This window comes from Pseudophryne corroboree, chromosome 11 (genome assembly GCF_028390025.1).
Source record: "Pseudophryne corroboree isolate aPseCor3 chromosome 11, aPseCor3.hap2, whole genome shotgun sequence".
In the NCBI taxonomy this organism is placed as follows: Eukaryota; Metazoa; Chordata; class Amphibia; order Anura; family Myobatrachidae; genus Pseudophryne; species Pseudophryne corroboree.
The window spans coordinates 267,792,099-267,819,016 of record NC_086454.1 but is presented as its reverse complement, the minus strand read 5'-3'; the positions used below and the strand labels follow the sequence as shown (position 1 = coordinate 267,819,016).

The window sequence follows — 26,918 nt, the reverse complement described above, 5'->3', positions numbered from 1 at the left end:
CCCTGTCTCATTGATGTAATGGTAACTATATTTTAAGCACATTAGAAGTCACATTTTTGGCTAGATGCATCATCGCATCGAAAGTGATAAAGTGGAGAGTGAAAAAGTACCAGCCAATCAGGTCCTACCTGACATGTCACAGACTGTGTTTGAAAAATGGCAGTTAGGAGCTGATTGGCTGTCACCTTTTCACTCTCCATTTTATCACTTTCCAAGCGATGATGCATCTAGCCCTTTGAGTGTTCTACATACAAACACTCAGCCCACTTTTTTCATATGGTCCTAAATCAGCTCTTGACCTTATCCTTGTAATTTACACTTCTAAATGAGATGAAGGATGCACTCCATAGTGCAGTGGTTTACAAACTTTCTTGAATCACAGCACCCTAGAATATCAGCATTTTTTTCACAGCACCCCTAGAATAAAAGTATATTATTGCTATATTGGAAAAAAATATAAAATTCAGGGGTCTATTTACTAAGATTTGGATGGAGATAAAGCGGACGGAGATAAGTGACCAGCCAATCAACTCCTGACTGCCATGTCACAGGTAGGGTTTGAAAAATGACAGTTAGGAGCCGATTGGCTGGTACTTTATCTCCGACCGCTTTATCTCCATCCAAGGCTCAGTAAATAGACCCCTAAGTAACATGTGGCTACCTGTCATCCTTAGGTTCGGTTATGTGGTGGTGTACAGTTGTGCTTCTCATTGTCCACATGTTTTATGATTGGCAGACACTAGCACTGGTTTTGCATTTATCACTTTGACCATAAATGATTTGATTTGGTCCTGGACCACCAACCTGAGGCACCCATGTAAAAGCTTTGTGGCAGCCCAGGGTGCCCAGGTTCACAATTTGGGAACTACTGTAATAGAGCAAACATCTGAAAAGTATCAACAACAATTTAGAAATGTATACCAGAATTTCATTAATTGACAACATTTAAATAATAGCCAACAGTTCTCCAACAGGACACGGAGATGCCAGGACTACTACTTCATCTGTAATGTTGTGAATAATGGTGTCTACTCATTTGGACTCATTCCGACGCGTTTCATCTTCAACCCCTTTCTTTTTTGCTTCTTTGTAGATCGTGCTTAGCCATTTTGTTATTTTGTGTGCTGAAATAATAAAAAAAAAATGTTTAGATAAAAATGATTATTTACATAGCACATTACCATTAATTAAGGAATGCATCAGTTTTCTTTTTTTTTCTTTCCTTCCTTTTCTTTTATACCTTTTTATTTTTTATACCAGTGGGTGGCAGTGGAAATGACGCTGCTGGGAGTTAGTATGATGGTGATAAGAACACAGTAACTTTGGTTGGGAAGCAAATAATGTAAATCCAGGACTGATTGCAAAACATTTTCTTGTTGGTTCTAGTAGAAGAGGAAAGTACAAAAACATAAGACTCTTCCTAAGGACCAGAGCAGCAAAGCCTTGTATGTTAATGATACATTGTGTTCCTGACTTCATTAAGTGCAGGGCACAGTATGATTCATGAGGTTATCATGGTTTGTGAATGCCTGTATGTCTTGCAACAGAAAAAGCAATGAGCTCTATTCCACTTAAAAAATAAAGGTAAGCTGCCAGGGCTCATCACATTAATCTTAATACTTTAACCTGCGTAATTAAGCTGCTTCACTCCAGAGACACCTCTTTGTTCTCCAGAATCCAGTTTCAACTTTTGTGCCGTTTAATCACCAGATCCAGACAGATAGTTCCCTGCACCCTCCTAATCTGTTTGTCCCTCTCGCGCTGTTTATCCTTCTAATATTTCTATATTACACTCATACATTTTTAAAGAGCCGGTTTCAAACCATGTAGCTCTTCTTATTAAATAAATGCACTTGAATAAATACATCTAAAAAAATATGGAGGCATAAAATACATGTTAAGAAATAGGCTAAGAACACAAACTGTGTTTTTTGTTTTTTTTTGTTTTTTTAGGGTATTGTAAGTTCTAATTGATATGGCTATTACTTTGTGTTTAGAGGTTTAATTGCCTGTTACAAAGTCATTATTTATTTTAAATATTTGTGTTGACTACTTATACTTAAAATATGATGATGATGATGATGATGATGATAATAATAATACGTATTATTATTATTATTTATATTATTATTATTTTTTATTTGTTTTGTGAGTTTATATTGGGATCACTTATTAAAAGTTCAGGTTTTTTTCTCTAGTACTTCCTGAAAAGCCAAAAAATAAAAAGGGTTGCTGTACTATATTACCTTTCTAATTATAATTATTATTTTTATTCGGTTTAAATCAGAATTAGTAATTATGTATTTTTTTTTTTTTTTTTTAAGGATCACTGCCATTCACTCATCATTACAAAATATATTATATGATGAAATCATGACAAACCTATTTCTGCAGAGAAGAAATAATATACAGTAAATATGTATTTAAAAAAGGTGTTTTTCTTGGCTTTATGGCAATACGAAAAATAGTAATAGTTTTAATTTATGTGGCACTTAAAATATTATTCAGCATTTCTGATCACATGACAGTGGTTTGCCCTTAAAATGGCTCCTACTCACTGTAATATAAAATATTCACTTTAGGTGTCACACTAATTTAACAATAAACAGTTTAAACCAATCCAGAGTTTATTTTGTCATTAGATACATGGCCGTATGCCTCTTAATTTATTAGGTTGTTAAAAAGATTTAAAATACATGTTAGCTTGCAACATTTGTAACCTGAAACTAATTTCTGGACCTGTATTGTGACTTATTATAGTCTACTGGTCTGTATTTCTTTACCCTCTTTGAAGGGTTTTTTTTGTATTCTTTATTCTGTAAACTATATTAAATCTTGGTGTATTTATTAAGTGGTAATTCATCAATCTTTTTCTTTTTTTTCATGTTTTGTTTCTGTTACTATTTCAATAAACTTTGTATATATCATAGTATCCTGCAAGGCAGCACATTATACAGTATGTGTGTTAGATATTATTAGTGGTTCAGGTTATAGAAACACTATACAGTACTGTATTGTATGTTAAATCTATATACTAGGACTTGACTTACCTCATACTGTAACCTATATAGTTTGACACAACTGGCTGTCTCACCTGGTACCCATTTATGTCTCACATCCATATATTGCTTATCTCACATATAGTAGCCTACATCATGTAGTGCACCCAAGATGGCTGCCTCACCTGGTTCTCTCATTGGTAGGATGAATAATGCATGGATCTGATGATTTTGTAAGGACTCTGCATCTGTATTTAGTATTCTGTAGCTCCCCATTATGTGTAATCTCTTCCAGGCATTGCCTATTACTTACGTCCTGGAGGATACTGGGAATCCATTTAGTACCATGGGGTATAGACGGGTCCACTAGGAGCCTTGGGCACTTTAAGAAATTGATAGTGTGCGCTGGCTCCTCCCTCTGTGCCCCTCCTACCAGACTCAGTTTAGAAAATGTGACCGGCGGAGACGGTAACGTCGTTGGAAGCTCCTGAACAGTTTTCTGCATTTATTTTATCTGTTTGTTATTTTCAGGCAGGACTGGATGGCACCAGCCTGCCTTCTTCGTGGGACTTAGTGGGGGGGGGGGGGGGGAACGGCCCAACCTCTTGAATGGTTAATGGTCCCATTCCCCGCTGACAGGAAACTAGCCCCTGAGGGAACTGTTCGCACTCCCCATCACAGCAAGCGCACATTCCCGCAGCACACCACCACCCCTAACAGAGCCAGAAGATAGAAGAGTGGTGAGTACTAAGCCGGCGTCCCAATTAGCGGGTCGCCGGCTATTATGGCGACATGAGGGTACGGAGACACACGGCTTCAACGGGGGCGTCGGGGTCTCCAGGCTCAGTACAAAGTGCGGACGCACCGCTTCTGAGGGAGCGAATTTAGTCTCAGTACACTACGGGTGTACACAGTACCCAGACTGGCATTACAGACTTAAAAGGCGACTGACTCCATTTTAAGCACTAAAATTACCTCAGCAAGTATACAAAATCGGGGCTTCACTATGTGCGGATCCAGCAGCTCACCAGCGCCATTTTCCCTCTGCAGTGGACACAGACGCTGACTGTCAGGGACGCGCAGCTCCTCCGGAAAGACTCCAGATTACCTCAGTGGTACCAGAGGGTCATAGCCGGGGGGAGCGCTTACTAGAGTACTTAGTCCCCGATCTGGGTACTTAGTCTGCGACCGGGCTAAGCTTGGCATTAGCAATAAGGGCACTGTGTGCTGGCTCCAGGCTATCTCTGTGTCTCTCTTGAAGGGCTCTTTGTGGGTTAATTGTGCATTTAACCTTTTACTGTGTGTATGCTGTCACTATACCATATGTCAGGCACAAAGAGTGTGTTTCATCTAAGGCACAGTGTTCCTATTCTCCAGGGGGTTCACTACAGTGTACTCAGTGCAGTACACCCTCCCAGGCTAGTGGGGCGGAGCCATCTTGGCTGGATTACATTAGGGGAATGATTTCCAATATTCCTACTACATTGTCCCACAATGAGAAAGAGACACAATACTTAAGAAAATCGATGACTGAGTTTAGGAACAGAGACTCAGTACCCAAACCAGCGTCTCAGTCCCCTACCATTTGTCCGCAAAACGTCCTTTGGCCAATATCCTGCCGTCTGACTCTGATGAGAAGGGGTCAGACATGGAGGAGGGGGAAGTGGACTCAGAGGTGGGGAAGGCTACTCTGTCACAGGGAATAGAGGCTCTCATAGAAGCTATCAGAGAAGTTCTACAGATCTCTGGTAAGGTTACAGAGGAGACTGAGGAATGTTATTTTAATATAAAAAAAGAAATCCTCAGCCACTTTTCCTGTGTCAAAGGAACTAAATACCCTTTTTGAAGAACCGTGGATTAATCCTGATAGGAAATTTCAAATCCCTAAAAGGTTGATATCATCATTTCCCTTTCCTCTTGAGGATAGGAAGAAATGGGAAAATCCACTGATAGTGGATGCATCAGTATCTATGCTGTCCCGGAAAGTTGTATTGCCTGTCCCGGTACAGCCTTTGCATACAGCTGCTGGGGTGGCCCAGAGACCCACTATAGCATATGGGTGGATTACTATGGCCATCGCCAAATGGTCGGGTTACCTAATTGAGGGGTTAGGTACCTTGCTTCAGGGGGAGATTATTTTACTCCTTCAGCATATACAGGACTCTGCAAATTTTATGGTGGAAGCCATAAAAGAAATAGGATTGCTTAAAGCACGCACCACTGCTATGGCAGTGTCAGCACGCAGAGGCTTATGGCTACGCCAGTGGACTGCTGACACGGACTCCAGGAAAGGTATGGAAGGCCTACCCTTCACAGGAGAGGCCTTATTTGGAGATGAACTAGACAAATGGTTCGCCAAAGCTACCGCGGGTAAGTCCACGTATCTTCCTTCTGCAGCTCCCCCAGCCAGGAAGGCCTACGCAGGACCTAATCTACAGTCCTTTTGGACTGCCGAGTTTAAGGGCAAAACCAGAGGTTCTTCTACAGCCACCAGAGGCGCTAGAGGTAAACCACGCAAACCAGCAACTGCCAGTTCACAGGAAAAGAGCTCAGGCTCTGCATCCTCATAGCCTTCAGTGTGACGGTGGACTGCGATGCCTGGAAGACTGGCAGGTGGGAGCCCAACTAAAAATATTCAGTCACATCTGGACAGGTTCATGCGAGGGTCATAGATCTTTTTTCCTAGGGCTACAGACTGGAGTTTCATTAGCTCCCACCCCACAGATTCTTCAAATCAGGCTTACCAGTTTCATAAGAGGCAAGTATAACCTTACAGGACGCCATTCAAAAACTGGTACAGACTCAGATCATTGTTCCAGTTCCATCTCGTCTGCAAAACCTGGGATATTATTCCAACTTGTTTGAAGTACCAAAACCGTACGGTTCGGTAAGACCGATTTTGAACCTCAAGTCGTTGAACCCGTACTTACGAGTGTTCAAATTCAAGATGGAGTCTCTGAGAGTGGTGTTCTCAGGTCTGGAGGAGGGAGAATTCACAGTGTCTCTGGATATCAAGGATGCGTACCTTTATATTCCGTTCTGACCGCCTCATCAGGCTTATCTACGGTTTGAACTGCAGGACTACCACTACCAGTTACAAATCCAGATCTCGGTGCATCTGTGCATTTGCCTTCTGGGGTAAATGGTGGCCTCTTACGAGGCTTTAACATGGAAGGTTTCATGTGAGGCCCTTCCAGCTGCATCTGTTGGACAAATGGTCTGGATCGCATCTTCACATGCACCAGAGGATCCGTCTGTCACCAAGAGCCAGAATCTCCCTTTTACGGTGGCTACAGACTTCTCACCTCGTCGAGGGTCAGAGGTTCGGGATTCAGAATTGGATTCTGCTAACCACAGACGCAAGCCTCAGAGGTTGTGGCGCAGTCACCCAGGGGGTGTAGTTTTATGGTGTCAAAATTTCTCCTCTGGGTGGAAAAACATGCCACTGCGTTGTCTGCGGTCTTCATTCTGGGAGTAGACAACTGGGAAGCAGACTTCCTCAGCAGACATGACCTGCACCAGGGGAAGTGGGATCTCCACCCGGAGGTGTTCCAGTGGTTGACACATCGGTGGGGATATCCACAGATCGACATGATGGCCTCTTGACTCAATAAGAGGCTCAAGCGGTATTGTTCCAGGTCGAGAGACCCACAAGCAGTGGCGGTAGATGCTCTGACAACTTTGTGGGTCTACCAGCTGGTGTACATATTTCCTCCACTTCCTCTGGTACCAGGAATTCTCAAGAGGATAAAAAGGGAAAAGGTTCAAGCAATCCTCATTGCTGCAGATCTTCTCGAGATGCTGATCGAAGATCCGTGGCCTCTACCTCTTCGCAAGGATATTCTGCAACAGGGCCCGTTCATCAAGACTTACTGCGGCTACGTTTAATGACATGTAAGTTGAATGGCTGTTTCTAGCCAGAAGAGGGATTCCTGACAATCATCCCGACTATGATCCAAGCTAGGAAGGGGGTAATGTCTAAACATTATCACCGTAAATGGAAGAAGTATCTCTCTTGGTGTGAGAGCAGACAATATTCTGCGGTGGAATCTCATCTGGGACGTCTCCTGCTTTTTCTGCAGTCAGGAGTGGAGGTGGGCCTACGCCTAGGCTCCATTAAATTCCAAATTTAGGCCTTGTATATTTATTTACAGAAATAATTGGCTTCTCTCCCTGAGGTCTAGATGTTTTTGAAAGGTTTTCTGAACATCCAGCCTCCCTTTGTGCCTCCCACGACACCTTGGGATCTCAATTTGGTGCTGCAGTTCCTCCAATCAGACTGGTTTGAACCGTTATAGGAGGTTGGCGTAAAGTACCTTACGTGGAAGACCGTCACACTGTTGGCCTTGGCTTCAGCAAGACGTGTATTGGAGCTAGGGGCGTTGTCACACAAGAGGCCCTACTTAATTTTCCATGAGGACAGAGCTGAACTCAGAACTAGTCAGCAATTTCTTCCTAAGGTGGTGTCCGCGTTTCATATCAACCAACCTATAGTGGTTCCAGCTGTTACGAACACCTCTACTACTTCAAAGTCTTTGTGAGGGCCTTGAAGGTGTACGTAAAGAGGATGGTCGTCACAGGAAATCTAACTCGCTGTTCGTTCTCTATGATCCCAATAAAATTGGGTGTCCTGCTTCAAAGCAGTCTATTGCACACTGGATCAGGCTTACTATCCAGCATGCTTATTCCCCGGCAGGATTGCCGGTTCCAATATCTGTACAGGCCCACTCTACTAGGTTGGTGGGTTCTTCTTGGGCGGCTGCCCGGGGTGTCTCGGCTTTACAGCTCTGCCGAGCAGCTACTTGGTCAGGTTCAAACACATTTGCAACGTTTTACAAGTTTGATACTTTGGCCTCTGAGGACCCTCAGTTTGGTCGATCTGTTCTGCAGGAACCTCAGCACTCTCGCATCCGGTTTGGGAGCTTTGGTACTTCCTCATGGTACTAAATGGATTCCCAATATCCTCTAGGACATAAGAGAAAATAGGATTTTAATTACCTACTGGTAAATCCTTTTCTCATAGTATGTAGAGGATACTGGGTGCCCGCCTGGTGCTTCGTTCTTCCTGCACTGTTACTTGGTTAAGTATTCTGGTTTGTTCAGCTGTTGCTGTTCAGGTTTCAAGTTTGGTTAGCTTGGCTTTCCTATTGTTCTGTGTGCTGGTTCGTATTCTCATCACTTTCCTTATCTATCCTTCTCTCAAAGTATGTCCGTCTCCTCTGGCACAGTTTCCTAGACTGAGTCTGGTAAGAGGGGCATAGAGGGAGGAGCCAGCGCATACTATCAATTTCTTAAAGTGCCCAAGGCTCCTAGTGGACCCGTCTATACCCCATGGTACTAAATGGATTCTCAGCATCCACTACGGACTACGAGAAAAGGATTTACCAGTAGGTAATTAAGATCCTTTTTTTACCCAGTGTAACCTAAGTCATGTGTCCAAGATGGCTGCCTTATCTGCTATCTTTGTGGGTAGGATGAATAATCCCTGGACTTTATGACCCAAAATGGCTGCCCTACCTCTGTATTATCTTTAAGGTTTTCTGTATTTTCTGAAAATCTAATCCTCCGTTTTATGTTCATGATTTTAGTAAAGTGCCTTGAGTTATATCATTTATATAGGAGGTATTCAAATCTAAGCACTGGTAACCTATTTAAAGTCCAAGTAGGAACCACTAGTTGCTTTATGGACCTTGGAGGGAGTTGATGGTTACCAAACAGTGCAATATTGTCTATTACTAGGTACATATCGGCCAGTTACAGTATATCACTGACATTGCGTGTTTTCCTGCTCACCTCTGTGGGGTGTGAGGCAAAATGTGCAATGTTGATAAACACGACTTGCCACTCCAGAATGGCAAATTACGTTCATTACGTTGAATTGAATCCCCCCCTTAATTTGTGACATTTGTAAGTGAGGGGGGTTAGATGTAATCACATCTTGCCAAAATGTTATCTTTTGTAAATTGATAGTATTGAGTCAGGTGGTTAAATGCAGACAGTCTACCTTTGTAACTTTTATTTGCTCAGCTCTGATCGGCTTCCGAATCTGCCCTCTGTCTTGTACCATAGAAAATGAGGAAAGCACAAGCATACACTACATAGAATAAAATAACCTAAGTACAAATACCTACAGTATAAACTTCGTGCGTATACTGTATGCCTGTGAATGATACATAGAATGTGGTTCCCATGAAGGGTCTATGTCTAAAGTTGACAAAAGCCTTTTCTACTATGTGTACACAAGATATCACTTTTGTCAACTTTTCTTCATTTATAAATGGCTATCCTGCGCAGACATCAGAGACTTCTCTGGTTCTTTGCTGCATATTGCCTTCCCCATAGATGTTTATCAATTTATGTTTGTCAATTTAACAAACGACAAAAAACTTTGCCTATAAAGGGAAGTCAGAAGCCAGAGAGGTTTCATAAGATCCCTTTCCGGGTCAAAGCTGAATTATGCATATGCGGCCAGCAGCTATGGTTGCGCATTCTGCAGGAGCTCCTTGCCGGCTGCATTAAGCTGACTGCATAGCAGTGGGGGTTTTGCTGGGACTCCAAAAGATAACTTAACGATGGGAGTGTTACCAGGGGCAACAAATAAAATAAGGAACAGAGTAATGCTAGACATACACTAGACAATTATCTGCCCGATGCGGCCGATATTGGTGGATCGCCCATTTAACTGTACAGTGTATTTGCACGGCGATCTGAAAATATTGATTGGATATTCCGGATCATCTAGCATGCCCACCCAATGCGATATTGGGCAGTGTGAAGTAGGCCGCATTGAGCCATGACCTACCAACAGACATTCCCCTGTTCCCTCACAAGGGAGGAACGTGGAAATGTCTCCTTCCCAGGAAAGGAACCCAGATATCGTGTGGCCATACATTGAGAGATCTCACAGTATATGCCCATGATATCGGATGGGTGTGAAGCTGTTCGATAAAATGCCTGTTAGTCTGACAGGCATTTTATCTGACCATGTATGCCCAGCTAAAGCAACCTGTCCCAGCGTCCCTTAGTTGCTGCCATCCATAATGACACGTACTTTATTATGTCTGTAGCCTCCTTTAAAATGGAACAAGTTTGGGTCTTTCACAGAAGAGGAGTGCAGTGTAATTTTTCCATTTAAACCTTCCACCCTTTCCTCTTAACTTACAAATTCATCCCTGCCTGCTGGTTGCCTCGTTGTTAAATAATTAAGTGCCTATCGTTAAGCAGAAGGAGAGAATTTAAATATTCCGCATGCATATTGTAAAACTGTCCTTAGTACTTTCGCGTATCCTGTTTTAAGTTAAAGGAATGTCTTCCCACTAGTGTGCATTCTCAGAAAGCAAGAACAAAGAGATTACTGTTGTACTGTATACCACATTAAAACATAAAACACAAATGTAATGAATAAAGCACTTTTTTTTGTTATTTGATACTGAACCTGGTTTTGGATCTTTCAGAGAGAATCTAAAAAAATCCAGAGGAGAAAAAAAAATATTGAAAAATATTCCTAACAGGCTCTTGCAAGTAGTTTGTCAGGATCTTTGGGTAAGGGTCACCTTGTTGTTCCAAAACAGTGGGTGTAGTAAGAATTCCATTTGGGGTTTGGTTTATTTTTTTCTGAATAATATACAGTTTTCAAAGTCTAAGTCCTGTGGTTTTAATGGAATCCTCTGGATAAACTTTCAGTCTTGCGAAAACAACGTTCTCAGTTACAGAACACATAAGACAGGCCTTTGAAAGGATCTCTGCCATTTGGGAGAGGGAATTTTATTTTTCTATCTTTTCTGTTAATAGAGCTTTCCCTTGACTGTCATAGAAGCCAAGCATTGAATATTTCAATCGAAATTGTCTTATAAACAGGAAATAATGGATAGCTGCACACCCAATTAATAAAGATTTCTGCAGGAATATCAATTACTGTTTTTGGAAAGTATCCCTTTGGTTTCCAGTGATCTGTTTCAGCGGTTACTGAAGTCAATTTAATTGACTAGGCCAATAAAACAATGCTGTGAAGAAGAAGAAGGCTGGGGAAGGGGGGGGGGGGGGGGGGGGGGGTTGTAATCCGACAAAGCAAACAATTTGTTACCATTTGGAGAAGGATTCTATGGTGAGCAGATTATGTATTTAGTGCATATTGCGGTTACTGTAGGTTTGGTAAAATGCCCGTAGAGATTAGATTACAGAAAATAAACTCTACAAACAATAGGCTGTGTATGCTACACCACTTTTTGTATATCTGATGCCAATACAATATATAACTTATATTGTGGGTACACTTTTACTCTCATGCATACATGGGGTGGTGGGAAGAGGAAATGGGGAAAATAAGAATGTGGTCATAATCCAACATCAGTGCATCCCCAGATATGCCATTTAGGAGGCATTATAGTGCATACACTACAGGGTTGTGCAATGAATCACAATGAAGAAGATAAATGTTACCAGCGCAATCTTGCTGCTTCTGATTTGCTGAACGCATATTGACCCATCCAGGATACTGTTGCGGCTTTATATCATGTTACGGCCTTTTATTTTTATAATTTACAGGATAATGCCATTTGGACTACTGTTGGACACCGTATTCCCATTTTATCATCCTCATTAAAGCAGACATTCCCAACCCCGGTCCAGGCTCAAGCCACACTGACAGGGCAGGTTTTACTGATAACCATGCTTCAGCACACATGGTTAAATCAAAATAACTGATGTGCTCATTAAGTCACCGGTGCTTTAGCCTGGATATCACTAAAACCTGGACTGTTAATGTGCCATGAAGACCGAGGTTGGGAATGTCCGCATTAAAGGCTTAAGCAACGGATGCGGATGTTTATATTTCATTACATTGTACATTGCAAATGTGACTTTAGCAATAACTGTCAGGACAATATTCTCTGTTGCGTACATACTTCTATGCAGAGTAGCGGTAAGAGTGCTCCCCCTGCAGGACACTGAAGGCCCTGAGTAGAAGGACTGTCCTGCTAAAAGTGGGACAGATGGGTATACCCCTGATTCTACAAATTATACTCAGTCTATGTTGCAAGTACATATATGACTTGCTATGGAAAAATGTACAGCTATTCATCGGGGAGCAAGTACAAGTGCTTGTGCCTTGCAGCAGCTTTTCTTCAGATTTTAACAGTACATTTTATTTCTACAGGAGGGTTCTAGACAGTGATAAGCTACCCTTGGCTTGTCTATTATATTTTGCTACAGTGCAAATCGTACCTCCCAACTTTTGAAGATGGGGAATCGAGACAGTGTGTGGGAGTAGTCAAGGTCATGGGGTGCGGCCACATACCATTAAAAACCATGTCAGGCCGTCTTCAAAAAACTCAGTGCCACACACGAGTGGTGTTGAAATGAATACAGTATATCTTCCAACATTGCCACCATGGTATATTTCCCAATGTTCCCACCAGGGACGGCTCAAGAGGTGGGGCTGCAGCTTGGTTCAAAATTCAGATAGGGAAGCCACACCAACTGCCAGTGAGTCAGTTTGAAATGGCAGTTGGTGACAGTTGGTATGGCTCCCCTATTTGAAATTTTAACTGACCTGCAGCCCCTCCTCTGGAGCCGCCACTAGTTCACACCATGGGATAAAGCAGTCAATGGGTAAGATAACTGGATTGGCTCAGAGCAATGATGATACAGCCTGAAGCTACAATATGTACAAATGAGGGGGCTTAGGACAAGTTAGGCCCCAATGCACTTGCAATAGCAATAGCAGGTCCTGTTAATGTAAATTATACTTTATTATTTTTTCTTTATTAAACTCATTGATTCATAAGCTCAACGATGAGACATTACGACGTTGGACATTATCAGTGCTGGTATCTAACTGGGGAATCCATTTTTTTAAATAAACTCCTACTTGTCTAAAGCTGTATATTGCCATGCCATTTTTTTGTTGACACAAAGATTTCTTTGAGGTGGAGTCCTCTTGGCTCACACTTGCTCATTAATCTTGCAGTTGTCAGCTTAGTAGCTTGCTACTGGTCAGGTCAGGTCAAATACAATGTGAAGCCCTATGGTTCAGTTAACATTACAACTTAAAAGCTGGATTGAAGTGAACATATAGGTCACAGTACATTTCTACAAATATCAGAAGTGTGGACGCTTCATTGAAAAATAGTCTTTGTGCTGTGTTTAACTTGTAAATTGCAGTCAAGATGCAATATGAGGAAGTATACTTGATTTTAGAAACATAAGCTGCTAAATTCAAATTATTTTCATTACCGCAAACTATCACAGGCAATTTACCTGCAAATAATGTGCATTAAAAGGAGTATTTACTGTACAACTTCAGGTGACATTATTACTCTCTGCGGACTTTATGTTCTTTACATGTTGCTACCAAAAATAGATTACCAAGTTGTCCTGGGTGTCTCCCTGTGATTTCAAATAATGAAGGACATTAATGAAAACGGGTGCTCCTAAATGCCAGCTGTAACCCATAGCAACTGATCTGTAATTTTCTAGTGCAGTTAACACAAAGTCTGTTCATTTCCAATAGGTTTTTGTTTTGTTATTTATGCACCAAATTTTATAAATACTGTATTCCCCAATTTGTACTACTAACTAATGTATTGTTTTAATCATGTTGTGCTATTATTTTACATTCTTTCCCCAATTAACTAGTATTTATAGGGTGGGATGTACTCAAGGGAAAATGTGGGCAAAACCCTGAACACGGCTGTTTTCAGATTTTGGTGGCATTTTCTAAGCTTGGATGCCAATCGGATCCTCCCAGCACCCCCAATAGCCACCGCGTCACTCTGCGCATCCGCAGAGGGACTTCTGGGTACTAAACACTGAACTCCAGTGATTGCAAAGGACAGCTATTATCAGGAGAGCTGTCCTTTGCGATACTTATCGCATATGTAAGTACATATGTGATTAGTAGATCCGCAGTAAGTGGCAGGATGTACTGCAATGCAGATGTGATGCTTAGTGCATCCCGCCCATAGTGTTACAGTACATTTTGTTTTTACAGTTGTGTAATATAATATGTAGACAGTACCATAAACATATTAAAAGAAATTATATAATTAATTATAATCTCTTTTCAAACCACTAATTTATGGGAAGATTTCAACTATAGGCATGCTTTGGTTTGGGGATGTACATCAACCATCGATGGTTTTGCAACCATCAATGATCTGTAGCTAACAGGAAGTGTTTTTTCCCTCCCGCCATTGATGAGAGGCCACAGATGCTGCACTTTCAAAGGCGGTATCCCGATGTATAGGAACATCGGTGACGATCGGCCGATGTTGTAGGCTTGTGCATGCACAGCACTCAGCATAGATGGCTCAACGCTGGTTTAAAACTAGCGACTATTAATGGGTAGGGGAATCGTTGGCCATTATTACCTTAGCTTAAAAAAATCATAGAATCTACATGGTAACGAAGCTGAAACAATAATCACAACACATGAATCTGGAAGACAAAGCACACTTTAAGTTTTACAAACTGGTATGGCTGCCGATAATGGACAAAAAGCTTCAAACCTAGGGGCTGATGTATCAAACAGTGAAAAGAGTGGGAAAGTGGACCTGTGGAGAAGTTGCCATAGCAACCAATAAGCTTTTATTCTTCATCTTAGGGAATGTACTTGATAAATGCCTCCTCAAAGCTTATTGGCAACTTCTCTACTGGTCCACGTCTCCACTCTTTTTTTTGGGGGGGGGGGGGTTGTCGCTTTTCTGCCACAAACAAGCCCCATTAGTATACTGCATCTCCTCACATGGCTCGCTTCGCTCACCATGCTTCGGGCAAGGTGACTCACTGTGACACAGGTTACTATTCCCAATCGTAGTCCACGTGAATGGTAAAGTATGAAAAAGCTGAATTAGAATGAAAAGAGTTAAGAAAACCTGTGTCTACCATATGTCTATCGACCATTATCATGTTGACCTTTTGACCCTGTCAACATATTGAACTGTCTACCTTTTACATGTCGACCTAATGCATGTCTACCATTGGTGGTAGACCTATTGACTGTAGACCTTTTTAGTGTAGCTCTATAGTCCGGATGCCCGGTAGGGTAATAATCTAAAATCCAAATTTTGCATGTTATTTTTTTCTGAGCCTGTGCTTTGCTAAGAGTGGAGAGATGGGTCACACCATGCAGGACCACTGTAGTTATGTAGTTCAGATATGCTAAGTTAACATATTTCAAGTAACTCTGTAATATGCAGACTATGGGCCTATTCATCATTGGGGGCCAATATCCAAATCGCAGTGAGTTGCAGTGGCAGATACTTACTTACTGGCTCAATTTAGCATTGCTCTTGTGTGGGGACAGCTGCTCCGGGAAGTACAGAGGTAGCAGTGATACTTAGCACCCCTGTGCTGGCTGACTGCTCATGTATGACCTCAGGCTACGCATGCACACAGGCAAACATTGCGCAGTGAGTTGGCAGGGGAGGGATCCGCTCAGGCCCCAACTGATGAACAGGCCGTTACTTAAAACATGTTGAAATTAACATTTCCGCATGTATAACTGGGCCATACCAGATCCTGAATAGACCTCTATGGAATAATATTATGTCTTTTAGTGGGTATACTTGGTTTTTAAGTCTCTGTCTAGCTCGGTATCATTGACTCTGGTAGTAAATATGAAATATTTCCATGTATGCCTCCCAACATTTAGGAAATGCAGAATCAGGATCTAAATCTAGTTCTTGCACGATTCATGGTCAGCCAATACCAGGTAATTAATGCAAAATCTCAATGTTGGTGGCCGAAAAATGACCACAGTGACAGCTAATGTTCCTTTTCAAAATCAATAGGATCATTATTGGGAACGGCTAAAAATATGGTCAGAAGATGACCATTACCGGTCTGTGTATGCAGTCTTCTGAATATACTAGCAGGCAACAAATAGGCCGGAAGGGATTTGGCAGGCTGAACCAAGAGATAAACGCTCAGCCGTCATTTAATACTCCCACTATCATGTGCCAAGTAGAATGATGATCACACCGCACATTCAGTTTGTTTGGGTCTGGCGTCACAATTCCATACATCTTAAGGAGTTGAGAACAGCAGGGTTCTCAGGAAATTATTAATTGCCTTTATGTGTTTTTCCTGTAGCATTCCTCAGAATGACCACTATTTGGTTTACATAGTCCCTAGTAATTAGGGTGATTGAGAGTGCCAACCCCCGGGGCTTATCATGTAATCTGTAGCAAGAGAGGAGTGGATTTTTTTTTCTTCCTTTGACAGGATCTACATTCCAGGGCTGATGGAGTTAACATTCATTTTCTTTTTGAGCGTTCCATTTGAGTCTCAGGGATATATTTACTAAAGTGTGGCTTTATAGAAGTGGAGATGTTGCCCATAGCAACCAATTAGATTCTACTTATTTGTGTAGCACCCTCTAAAAAATAATAGCTAGAATTTGTTTGGTTGCTAGGTGCAACTTCTCCACTTATATAAACCTGCACTTTAGTAAATATACCCCTCAATGTCCAAATGTCCATACACCAGTAAATTCTATGTACAGCCTGTATTTTGCCTTCATAGCAATAACAATCCCATAGTATGGGGTTTATGTAACAGGATGCGGTGTGGGCCTACTGCACTGGTGGAATCCCAGCACATTCTGCCATATGTAATATGTGAGAATTTAATGACCTGGATTTTTATTTTTGAAATATAGCAACCCAAAGGACAACAATTGGTCCATCTGACCAAGAGACCAGGTAAGAGAAACACTGAGTACCATCTGGAGACAAAAGTCTGAGTGTCATCTTAGGTATATATCTAGATGTAAACCACTGTAAATGGTTTGCCCTGTGCAACTAAGTAAAACACTGGAGGAATGAATAAAAGAGTGTGATTCCATTGTGTGTCATACATCGGACTGGTAAAGTCTGTTTCTGCACCAGTCGCTGTAGCTTCATGGCAGTGCATCACTCACTTAAACTGTCAGTACATGTTCTAAGCCATAATAATAAGTTAGACTATTTTCTTCATGTGAAGCTGGTGCCGCCATCTTGCTTGAGATCAGCTGACTGCTACTCAACCACTGCCAGTCCACATCTCCTGCACATGACTCTGGTGTCTATGAGCAGACAGGGTGACCTATGTAATTTTCTCCCTGGCCACTGCTCATTGCAGGTACATCATTTTCTTTATCCTGCTTACTGAGTTCCAGTCTGCAGTAGCCAGAGATGGCTCCACAGTTTAGTGTCCTCCATTGGCTGCTATGTTTTCCTTCAAGCGCTAGCCAGTCCTGCTGAGTGCTATGTCCAACCTCCAGGCATTGCTGTATGCTCATAGTTCCAGTTAGTCTTGCTGAGACCATTTAGGACAATGGACTTTATTCAGTAAGGATTTTAAAATTTGCGATTCGCAATCCGGACGATTATTGAAAGACTGCGCATGCGCACTGTTCACATTGCGTACATGTGAGCAAAAATAGCAACAGAAATTTCGTCAGCCGCTGTTTCACTGACAGGAAGCTGACGTTTCTGGGAGGAAACCTGATGTTTTCTGGGTGTGTCAGAAAAAACGCAGGCGTGCCCAGGCGGTTTTAAGGAGGGTCCCTGACATCAACGATAACCACTTCCAGCCTCTTGTGTCGCAAGAATTCTGGATGACCTTGCTTGGTGCAGATAGAAAAAAATCTTTGATGTTCCGGTAATTGCATCAGGTTTTGCGATCAGACCGCATATTGTGATGAATTCACAATTTCTGCAATGGCCGTTTTTTCTCTTTCTGGACGGTAAATATTTGGTCCCAGCGGCTGCTTTTTAGCAGAAATTGCAATCCTTGCTGAATAAGGTCCTATTTTGTGTTCTTTCCAAGCACTAATCAGTCCTGCCGAGCGCTATCCACTGTCTCTTATGTATTGCTGTATGCTTTTAAATACAGTGCCAGAAAGTTCTGCTAAGCACCGTTCAGTCTCCTATGTATACCTATGTATCTTCAAGCACCAGTTAATTCTTCTAAAGTGTTCCCAGAGACTCAGGTGTATTCCAGAGACTCTGTCAGTGCTATCCTGTCTTACTAAGCACTCCTTCAATTCTCCAGTGTGTTCCTTCCAGTGGAATTTTAAGTCCTGCCAAATAAAAAGCTTCTCCAGGTTGAACCCGATGGGCATTTTGCCTCTTTTCAACCTCATTAACTTTGTTACTATATTCTAAAGTGTGCTGCAAGTACCAGAGTTCATTAGAGGGGGGGTAGGGCCTGACATGCGGGGCAGACTAGCCCTGTGCTGTGCGTCCCCCCGCATGTCAGAGTAAATCAAATCTGAATTATGCCCATTAATGTGAACTGGAGGGCACTGTAATGTGCCCTCATCTGATTTGCTCGTTGTAATGTGGATGGAACTATAATGTTACATAATAAGAACTGGGGCACTTTCCTGTGGCACCTTATGAAATGGAGGCACTATAGTATGAACTGGGGCACTGTAACGTTGCATCATTTGAACTAGAGAGCACTCTAATGTGGCACATTAATTAGGGTCCCTGTGTGGCATAATGTGTACTGGCAGCCCTACAATGTGATATAATGTGACCTAGGGAACTACTATGGATCATAAAATAAACTAGGGCAAAACTATGCTGCATAATATTAGCTAGGGCACTACTATGGTTCAGAAAATGAACTAGGGCAATACTAATGGGGCATAAAATTAATAACTGCTTGTCAGAGGTGTCTCTCAAGAATCATTGGGACAGGGGCCCTTTCAAAATGTTGCTATAGGGCTCACAAAGTTCTGGTTATGCCCCTGCATGAGACTCCTAAACAAATACGAACAATAACATATTTAATATAGACCAACTGATCTAAGTAGACAGAAACAGTAATGCCATAAATAATAGATTACATTTATTTAATAAAAATATATGGGAGGAGACAGTATGATGGCAAATAACAAAAGTCTAGCAAACTATGAATAACCAAAAAGTGAATGATAATCTCATGAATTGATGGGCGCTCTAGCATTTGAACAGCGGGGAAACAAAAGCACATTCAGGGCATTTGGCCCAATCACCCAAGTACCGGTCCTGTGCAATATGAGATTCTTGTAAGATCTAGTAATTCAGGGCAAGGACAAATTGATGATCATGGTACCCACTTTTTTTTTGTTATAACACGGTAAGATCAGATTGCTTACAGGGATGAATAAAACGTAGTTGATTGACAAACTTAAATGTATAATGCAACAGTCACGCTGATTTTATTGCGAATATTTAAGATAGTTTAACATAAAACTTGTCCTGTTGCTCTTGCTAATTCCAGATGAGACATTTCCCTCCTCTTTGACTTACGAGCAGAGCATTACTATCACTGCAGTTCAGAAAGCCTCAAGCTGTTAAGAAAATAGGCAGAGAAATCAATAGTCCACTTGTTGAGGATAAGTGAATTAGCCTGTGTTGAATGTAACGGAGTACCTGAACACTTGAGTGAGCAGGCTTTGTGTTTGGAAAATTGTACAGATTGTCTCGGAGCGGCCGTAATGATGCAGGCCACAGATTAACTATGCTGCAGAAGATGGACTAAGTCGTTTATGTTGAGTGCTAACGTGAGTTTCCAACTTTGTAACAAACTGTCTTTCCTTGTGTCTATGCGGCACGCAGATTGCTGCTAGTTCCTACCCATCTGTGGATGTAGCAAATTAAATAACTTAAATATAAACCATTTGTCAGCAGTTAATGCTGTTTGAGGAGAGAGGAATTACCTCACTGTAGTTTACCAAAACTGCACTGAAATAAAAGGCTGACTTATTACATATACTGTAGTATTAAGTAAGATCAAACCTATCTACATACCTCCCAATGTTTATTATGAATATACATGATTAGCTTCCAGGATAATGCCTTATTACTCTTACTGGATCATCCTTTAATAGATTATGCCATCATGTATGGTAAACAGGGATGCCCCCGTCCCCAGGAACCTCATTATTTATACCCCTTTCACACAGACCAAAATTTCCCGGGTTATTGCACATGAACGCGCATCAACCCCAGAAATTTCTCAGTGGGAAAGGGTTCCGGGATAAAATCCCGGCACTCATGCCCCAGCATTTCAACCCTGCAATCGACCAGGGTTGGTCCCGGGATCTTCCCGGGAACCTGGTCAGTGTGAACGGGAGCCGGGTCAATGCGCCCTGGCTCCCGTTCACTCTCTATGTAGCAGGCGGCGCTTGGAGATCATGTGATCTCTCGCGCCGCCCCGCCGCGTCACTGCTGACGTCAGCAACCCGGCAATATGCCGGGCTGCTGACTGCGGTATGCAAGGCGTCTTACCCGGGAATGTCCCTGTATGATCCTGGGACCGTATTTCCGGGTAAGACCCTGCATTTTTTGGTGTGAAAGGGGTATAAGTGTAATGCTAAGCCATGTATAGCTCTTTATTACATGTCTACTGAATGAGTGGTCACGGACTGAGGGTTAGACTGGCCCACACTGGGAAAATACCCGAGCGCCCCACCCCTTCCTCTAATGTCAGGTTCCAGAGAGTGGGCTCACATATATGGTCAGAACTGTTTCTTGCAGCGGGTGAGACGTGCCTTTGCACAGGGCGCCCGCCGCGGCTCTTTAGGTGGCTCCTAGCGCTCCTCCCCGTCATTACTACACTGCTCGGGGGGCAATGATGCGTTTGTGTCGTGATGTCACAACGCGTCATTGTGTGAAATACCGCCCCCGAGCGGAGTACTAATGATAGGGTGGAGGGGGAGCCAGGACCTCAAAATGGGCGGGGCTGGCTTGCGATCAGGCGGGTGGGAGGAGGAGGAGGGGGGAGATGCTGGCGAGCGGCCGGGTGGGCACTGTAGCACCCCAAAGAGCACTGCACAGCCCTGGCAACTGGCATTACACAGCCCTGGCAACTGGCATTACACAGCCCTGGCAACGATAATGACACCTGTCCCAGAGCATGAAGCCTCTGGCAACCAGCATGGATCCCAGAGAATGAAACTCCTGGCAACCAGCATGGATCCCAGATCATGAAATCCCTAGCAACCAGCGTCAATCCCAGAGCATGAAACCCCTGGCAACCAGCTTGACACCCAGCGTGTTAAACCCTTGGCAAAGAGCAGGTAATTTAAAAATAATTAGAAGCTTTACTGTAGGGCATAATGTATTAAGGGCATTGCGGTGTGTGGTATAATAAGGTGGCAGGGGGCATTACTGTGTGGGGCTTAATATGAAGGATTTTTTTTCCCCTGTGGTGGCCGTGATCTGTTGGTGTAGGGTCAAAAAACTGTGGTGTTAAGGTGCATACACATTGAGCACTTTTCCCCCCTGCCCAGCGATGTCAGCGGGGGAGAGCGGCTTTCCATAGCAGGACGCTATGGAAAGCTGCTCAACCCGCCGTTCATCTACTGGTAATACCAGTAGATGAACGGCGGCCGCCAGCGATGAAGCGGGAGCGTGCATCAGTGCTCACCGTTTGTGCATACACAGTGGGCTGCGTTGAGCTGAAAGCAGCTCAACACACCAGAAGTGAGCTGCTTTCAGCTCAAAATCGCCCAGTGTGTATGGACTGTAAGGTAGTCTTTTGAGATGAGACCACGCCCATTTTAGCGAGACCATGCCCCTCTATGGAGGTGTGTGTTTTATGACAATTAGGGGGAAGGGGGCACTCATTTTTAAATCTCGCACTGGGAGCCAAATTGGCTAGAAACAGCCCTGTATATTGTTACTGTAGTAGAGGAGTCTCTATTAGCTCTACAAGCCTCCGTGGGCTAGTCTCACCCCATGGTGTCTGGCCACAACCCTTAATCATGATCCCCTACCACTGCATTCCCGCAGTCTGACACAGACTCAGGGGCCTGTTTAATAAAACAATAAATGAACATAAAAACATTGTTTTTAGTGCTACTATTCATTTAAAAGGAAAAATTTGTGATCTGGAACTAAAAGGGTTAATTTACCACTGCATCAGGTCGGTTTCTGATAATGATTTGCATGCAAAGTGGCTGTAGTGGCAGGTAGCCACATAAACCTGTTTTACTCAATGAGGTACCTACAATGGGAGCAGTGTGTGTGGCACATCCAGGCCCGTGGGATCAGGGGGTGCACACCACCCAACCTGCTCCCATTTATATTTAATACTTACCTCTCTGGAGTCCTGCATCACCAGCAGTAGCGCTGTACAAGTCGCTGGGAAAATGGCGCGACATTTTCACAACACTTTGCACATGCACAGTAGGAAAAAATGGCCACCGCACCATTTTCCTGGAGACCTATGTTTGTGCAGTAGACTCTGGTGCTCCTAGTGCTCAGAGTCTACTGCGCTGCCAGCTAGAGAGGAGAGGGTCCCAGACGGAGACTGCATTGGGGTTACTCTTAATGCGCCCCTGGTTTTACTACTTTATGCTAATGTGAGTCTCCATTCAACCAATGCAGGGTGTGTGTGTGTTGTGCAAGCAGAAGCTGGTGCCACAGATACATCCAGGGCTTTGTAAAGGATGGAGGGAGGGGGTAACAAGGGCAGTCACCTCTGGGCCCCCACACAGGGTCAATCTGACCCTGCAATTGCTGAGAACAGGTGCCCAGGGGAACCTGTTCCCAGACAGGGGATGCATACAGCGCAGAGTGGCTCCCGAGTCCTCTCATCAGTGGCACATGACACATCACATCCATACTGCTGATGTGGGGACTCCGGGAGCTACAATGGTGAGTTCCCCAGTGGCACAGGAGGGGGTGTGTGTTTGCACTGAGGCCATAATGGGGGGAAGGCTAGGGGTAATTTTATTAGAGGAGGCATCAACAACTTAGTCAAGAGCCTTAATCCGGCCCTGGATGCATCTGCACAATATAAACCTGCTGATGGAAAATATACTCCCGTGTTGACAAAGTATGGTGATCTCCTGCAGGTAATTACGCTGTACTTTCCCATCATGAAAAATCAATGCAATATGTGTAATTTCTTTAAGTGGGTGAAACCTCTCTGTATGGAAGGCTCGGGCATCTGCAAGTGGGGTCTTGGCCCAGAAAACAGCTCATAAATAGAGAGACAAGTTGCTTGTATTGTCTGCAGCTGGAGAGACTCGCTGCAATGACTGGAAACTGTAATTGTGGTGTAAACAGAAGAGGGCGCCAGCTGTTTCAGCCTCAGTGAAATCACATAAGCAACAGAACACATGTTATATACCCAAGCTATTTCACTACACTGGAAGCTACATCCGACGCACAGTGTAACAGACTTTGGTAGTTAATCCTACCCTTAATGGGAAGGGTGTGCCTGCTGTTCCGTAACTTAGTCTTTATGTAGTGAATTGCAGGTGGTTAAATGCAGAACTAGCAAACTAATTTAAAAAAATTACTGAAATTGGAGAAAATTGGGAGAAAAGATGGTTTTCTAATTAGACAGCCTTCCACATCAGCATTTTATCCTATTTTGCATTCATACATCTATAGCTGTTGTATTCAATGAAAGAATTAGCAAGACAGAAGCATATGGCAATGTACATCTGCTAAAACCTGTGGTAGCGCACACCTTTCACTGCAACATATGCAAGGACTTTTATTATCCAGTTGGTCCTCCGTACACATGTATGTTCTGTTCTTTGTACTGCCTTTGTTTTCTGCAAATCCTTTTTTTTTTTGTCCTCCCCTTTTTAATCCATTTGAAGAATAATTTTTCAAAGGTGTTATGCAGCAATGTGGCCAAACGCAAGTAGGGAAGATTACAGGAGCTCCATTGCTCTTGTGCTGTGTGGTACAAGTGCTTTAAAGAGGTATTATTCCATACGCAGCCCACTCTATTTGAAGTTTTCAAAGAGTTGCTGTTTGTTGACTGCTTGCTTGTCTCTTCCTTTATAAATTGTTGTTTAATTGCAAGATACCCTCAGTTTAAAATTATTTTAATTGGCCTGAAATGCTTCAAACACTGTGGATTACCTTTAAAACTCCTAGCAGAGGCATCAAATAGCTGTTTGAACATCAATTTTGAAAGTAATTTTTCTAAACATGATATATTGTATCTGTTTTTCTAATCGCTTGGAATGTATGTATTGTAGTTTACAATGCACCATCCTGCTACTCTGCATCTTTGAAATAAATAGCATACAGTATGTGCATGTTCCAACTACCCTGTTTTGCAAGAGTAAAGACAGGGTGGGGCCTAACAGAATGGGGGGTGGTCATGGTAATTTAGGGTGTGGTATAGTGTATTGAGGATGGGGCCAATTTTTGTCTTGATTTGTACAATTCTTAATCTTTGTCATTATTGTTAATATGATTTTAACAACTTATTACACAGGCCAATAAACCTAAAGATTTAGGGGCATATTTAGTCATCAAATTTTTGGGGAAATCCCCTGAAAATATAAATTTTCGGGGGAAACCCGCACAGTTTCCCAATTTCTGATTGCAATGGCAGCTCCAATAGATTTTTACGGGGCCTTCTATATTGTGAAATTTCTCAAGATCCCTGGATCCCTCCACTCTTACTTGCCTACTCTCCCGGAACGTCCGTGAGGCTCCCGAAAATCGAGTGGTGCTCCCGGCCTCCCAGAAGAGTGGGCAAGTCTCCTGGCCAGGTGTCATCCACATGCAGCCCCACCGCATTTGCCAGCATACCATCTCGCAGTTTCCGCGTTCCGGGGTCCGGGGATGCGAATCACGTCATCGTAGCTCTGTCTCCTAATGTCGGTAACCACAGCATTATGTAGCAGGGGAGGGGCCACGATGACATGGCAAAGCAGTCCCACCCCAGTTCCGCCCCTATTCAGCATCACATCATCCGCTACGCCATGTCCATGCTGCACCATGCCCCCCGCTGTGCTGACCTGGCTGCTAGATTGTCTGCATGTATGTCTCCCCTGTAATGGCCGCTCACAAGTGCAGTCTGATGATCGCGCATGAGCAGTAGGCCGCCGGGTGTACCTTAGTAATAAAGTGTTTTCATTAGCGATCATTTTATGCATCACAGGACAGGGCTCCTGTCCAACACATGTCCAGCTCAGATGCAACTTGGGTCAGACCCCTCTCTCACCGGCGGTGTGGGTTACTCATGGGTCCAGCCGTTTACACTGGACCCGATTTTTCTTCCATGAGCCGGGTCTATCCGGCTTTACAGTGAATGCTTGGAGATGATGTAATCTCCAAGCACTGCTGCAGGTAGCCAATCTGGAGGTATGCAACATGACCCAGAACATACTACTGTATGGGGAAGCGATATCCACCCTCAAGAGCACCGCTGGAGAAATCTGTGTTTTCTCCACGTTAACGCCTTTTAGGAAAAGGAGGAAGCAGTAAAAAAAAAAAGCCCTGTTATCATTGATGAAGGGCTTTTCACTGCTCCATGAATAGACCCCCTGATCCCTCTGTATAATGCTGCATATGTTGGCACTTTATAAACACAGGATAAAAATAAACAATAGTCTCACATAGTACTAAAATACATGAGAGACCACTGGAGTAGCCAGGACCATCTGCATGTTCCCCGCAGACTTCTTGCAGCAGACCTCAAACAGGCCACCTGCATGGATAAAATAAAAATAGCCTTCCTAGGATGGGGCTTCATGTTGTTACTGAGCTCTCACATTTGTTTTGTGAGGGGAAAAAAAATACAGTTTTAATTATATTTATTATCTTGTCATGTTTTTACTCAGTGGTCCTCCAGGTGTCACGGTTGCTATCAAAGAAAGGATTTAACCTGAGGAGCATTATACAGAACACTTGGCACGTTATATGTGACTTGTCCATGTAAAAAATATCTGGGACAATTTTTACCACACATATGGTGGGTTGCTGTCCAAAAACAAAATCAAACACAAGTTTGTCACCATAGAGCAACATATTCAAGGATTTTTACACTTGGGAGTCTTTTAATCATCCCTTGTTGGCCAGTTACACATTAATGGGCCCAGTCATTATTAGGCGTCCGATAGTGCTGCCTAATATTCAGCAAACTTCGAAAACTGAGTGTTTTTGAAGTTTGCCTGTGAGAACAAACGCCATTTTCAGATGACTTCGGATCACACATGCGCAGAAGTCTGGCATAAGGGGGTGTGGTAAGTAATGCTGCTACTGAAGTAACAGTGTTATTGCGCGCGGGGACAGCTGCTTTTCAGAGCATCTGTCCCTGCACTGGAGCAATGCTGAATTACTCTGGTAGTTAAGTATCCCCCGCCACAACTCCTCTCCATCCGGCCCCCGATGATGAAATAAGCCCTTTAGCACATTCATTTTCCGCCCAATGGTTTTACAGTTTCGGGGCCTATTTATTAAGCCTGCCCCACAGTCAACATGATGTCATGTGTTCACAGAAGATGGTTATAATATAATGGATTGATTGATAACCAGTCAGAAAATTGACAGTAACCATGTTGACATGGTTCAAACTGTCGACAGGTACCAGGTCTATGTAACATGTTAACTTTGAGGATGCTGATATTGTTTTGGCTGCAGTGTGGGAGGGATGTGTTAGTGATAGGCGGCAAGTGTGGAGTGGAAGAGGTAGGGTTAGACACCAGGGGGGATGGTTAGGGAGTAGGCAGATAGGCAGGGAAATACTCACTGGAATGCTGCAGAATCACAGGAATTACCGGACCTGGAAGAGGTTGCTGGAACCTCTGCTATAGCCGGTAGAGGGTAACAGACCACTAGGCCGCCAGTGACGGTTTGTTGACAGTTCATTATGTTGACATATTATCCTGGTAGACATGATGACTGTCAACATGCTGACATGCTACATGTCACCAGTTCAACCATGCTGACAATGTCATGTTGGTCGAATGACTGTCGACATGATACAGTACCTCACATAGGTTATCCAGTGTTCGCAAAAACGCGCTATATCGCGTATTTTACCCTGTTTTGATGATCAGGGACTCACATTTTAAAAGTGGGCGGGTCCCTGAGGACGCGCTCTGCTACAGCCAATCGGATGCTCTCTGGATATGTCCTGGCGTGGCAGCAGGGGTGAGTTTGTGTGCGCTGACTGTTAATT

At 43.2% G+C, this 26,918-nt stretch overlaps 1 protein-coding gene and 1 long non-coding RNA gene across 8 annotated transcripts in view; one reads left to right on the top strand and one right to left on the bottom strand.

Annotated features, from left to right (window-relative positions):
* WWOX (WW domain containing oxidoreductase) overlaps positions 1-26,918 on the top strand; it is a 1,758,901-nt gene that overhangs the window by 850,254 nt on the left and 881,729 nt on the right. Inside the window, exon 10 of one of the 7 annotated variants that reach the window (XM_063945381.1) lies at positions 2,325-2,474. The exons of the other annotated variants lie outside the window; for them this stretch is intronic. Within the exon in view, the coding sequence (XP_063801451.1) occupies positions 2,325-2,366 (42 nt within the window). The 3' untranslated portion in view covers positions 2,367-2,474. Of the gene's footprint in view, positions 1-2,324; positions 2,475-26,918 lie in introns of those variants that run through there. 7 annotated transcript variants of the gene reach the window in all.
* Positions 907-12,476, bottom strand: LOC134969432 (uncharacterized). The gene is made up of 2 exons (XR_010189478.1): positions 12,295-12,476; positions 907-1,124 (listed from the first exon to the last, which is right to left on the bottom strand). It is a non-coding gene; the product is annotated as an uncharacterized LOC134969432 (long non-coding RNA).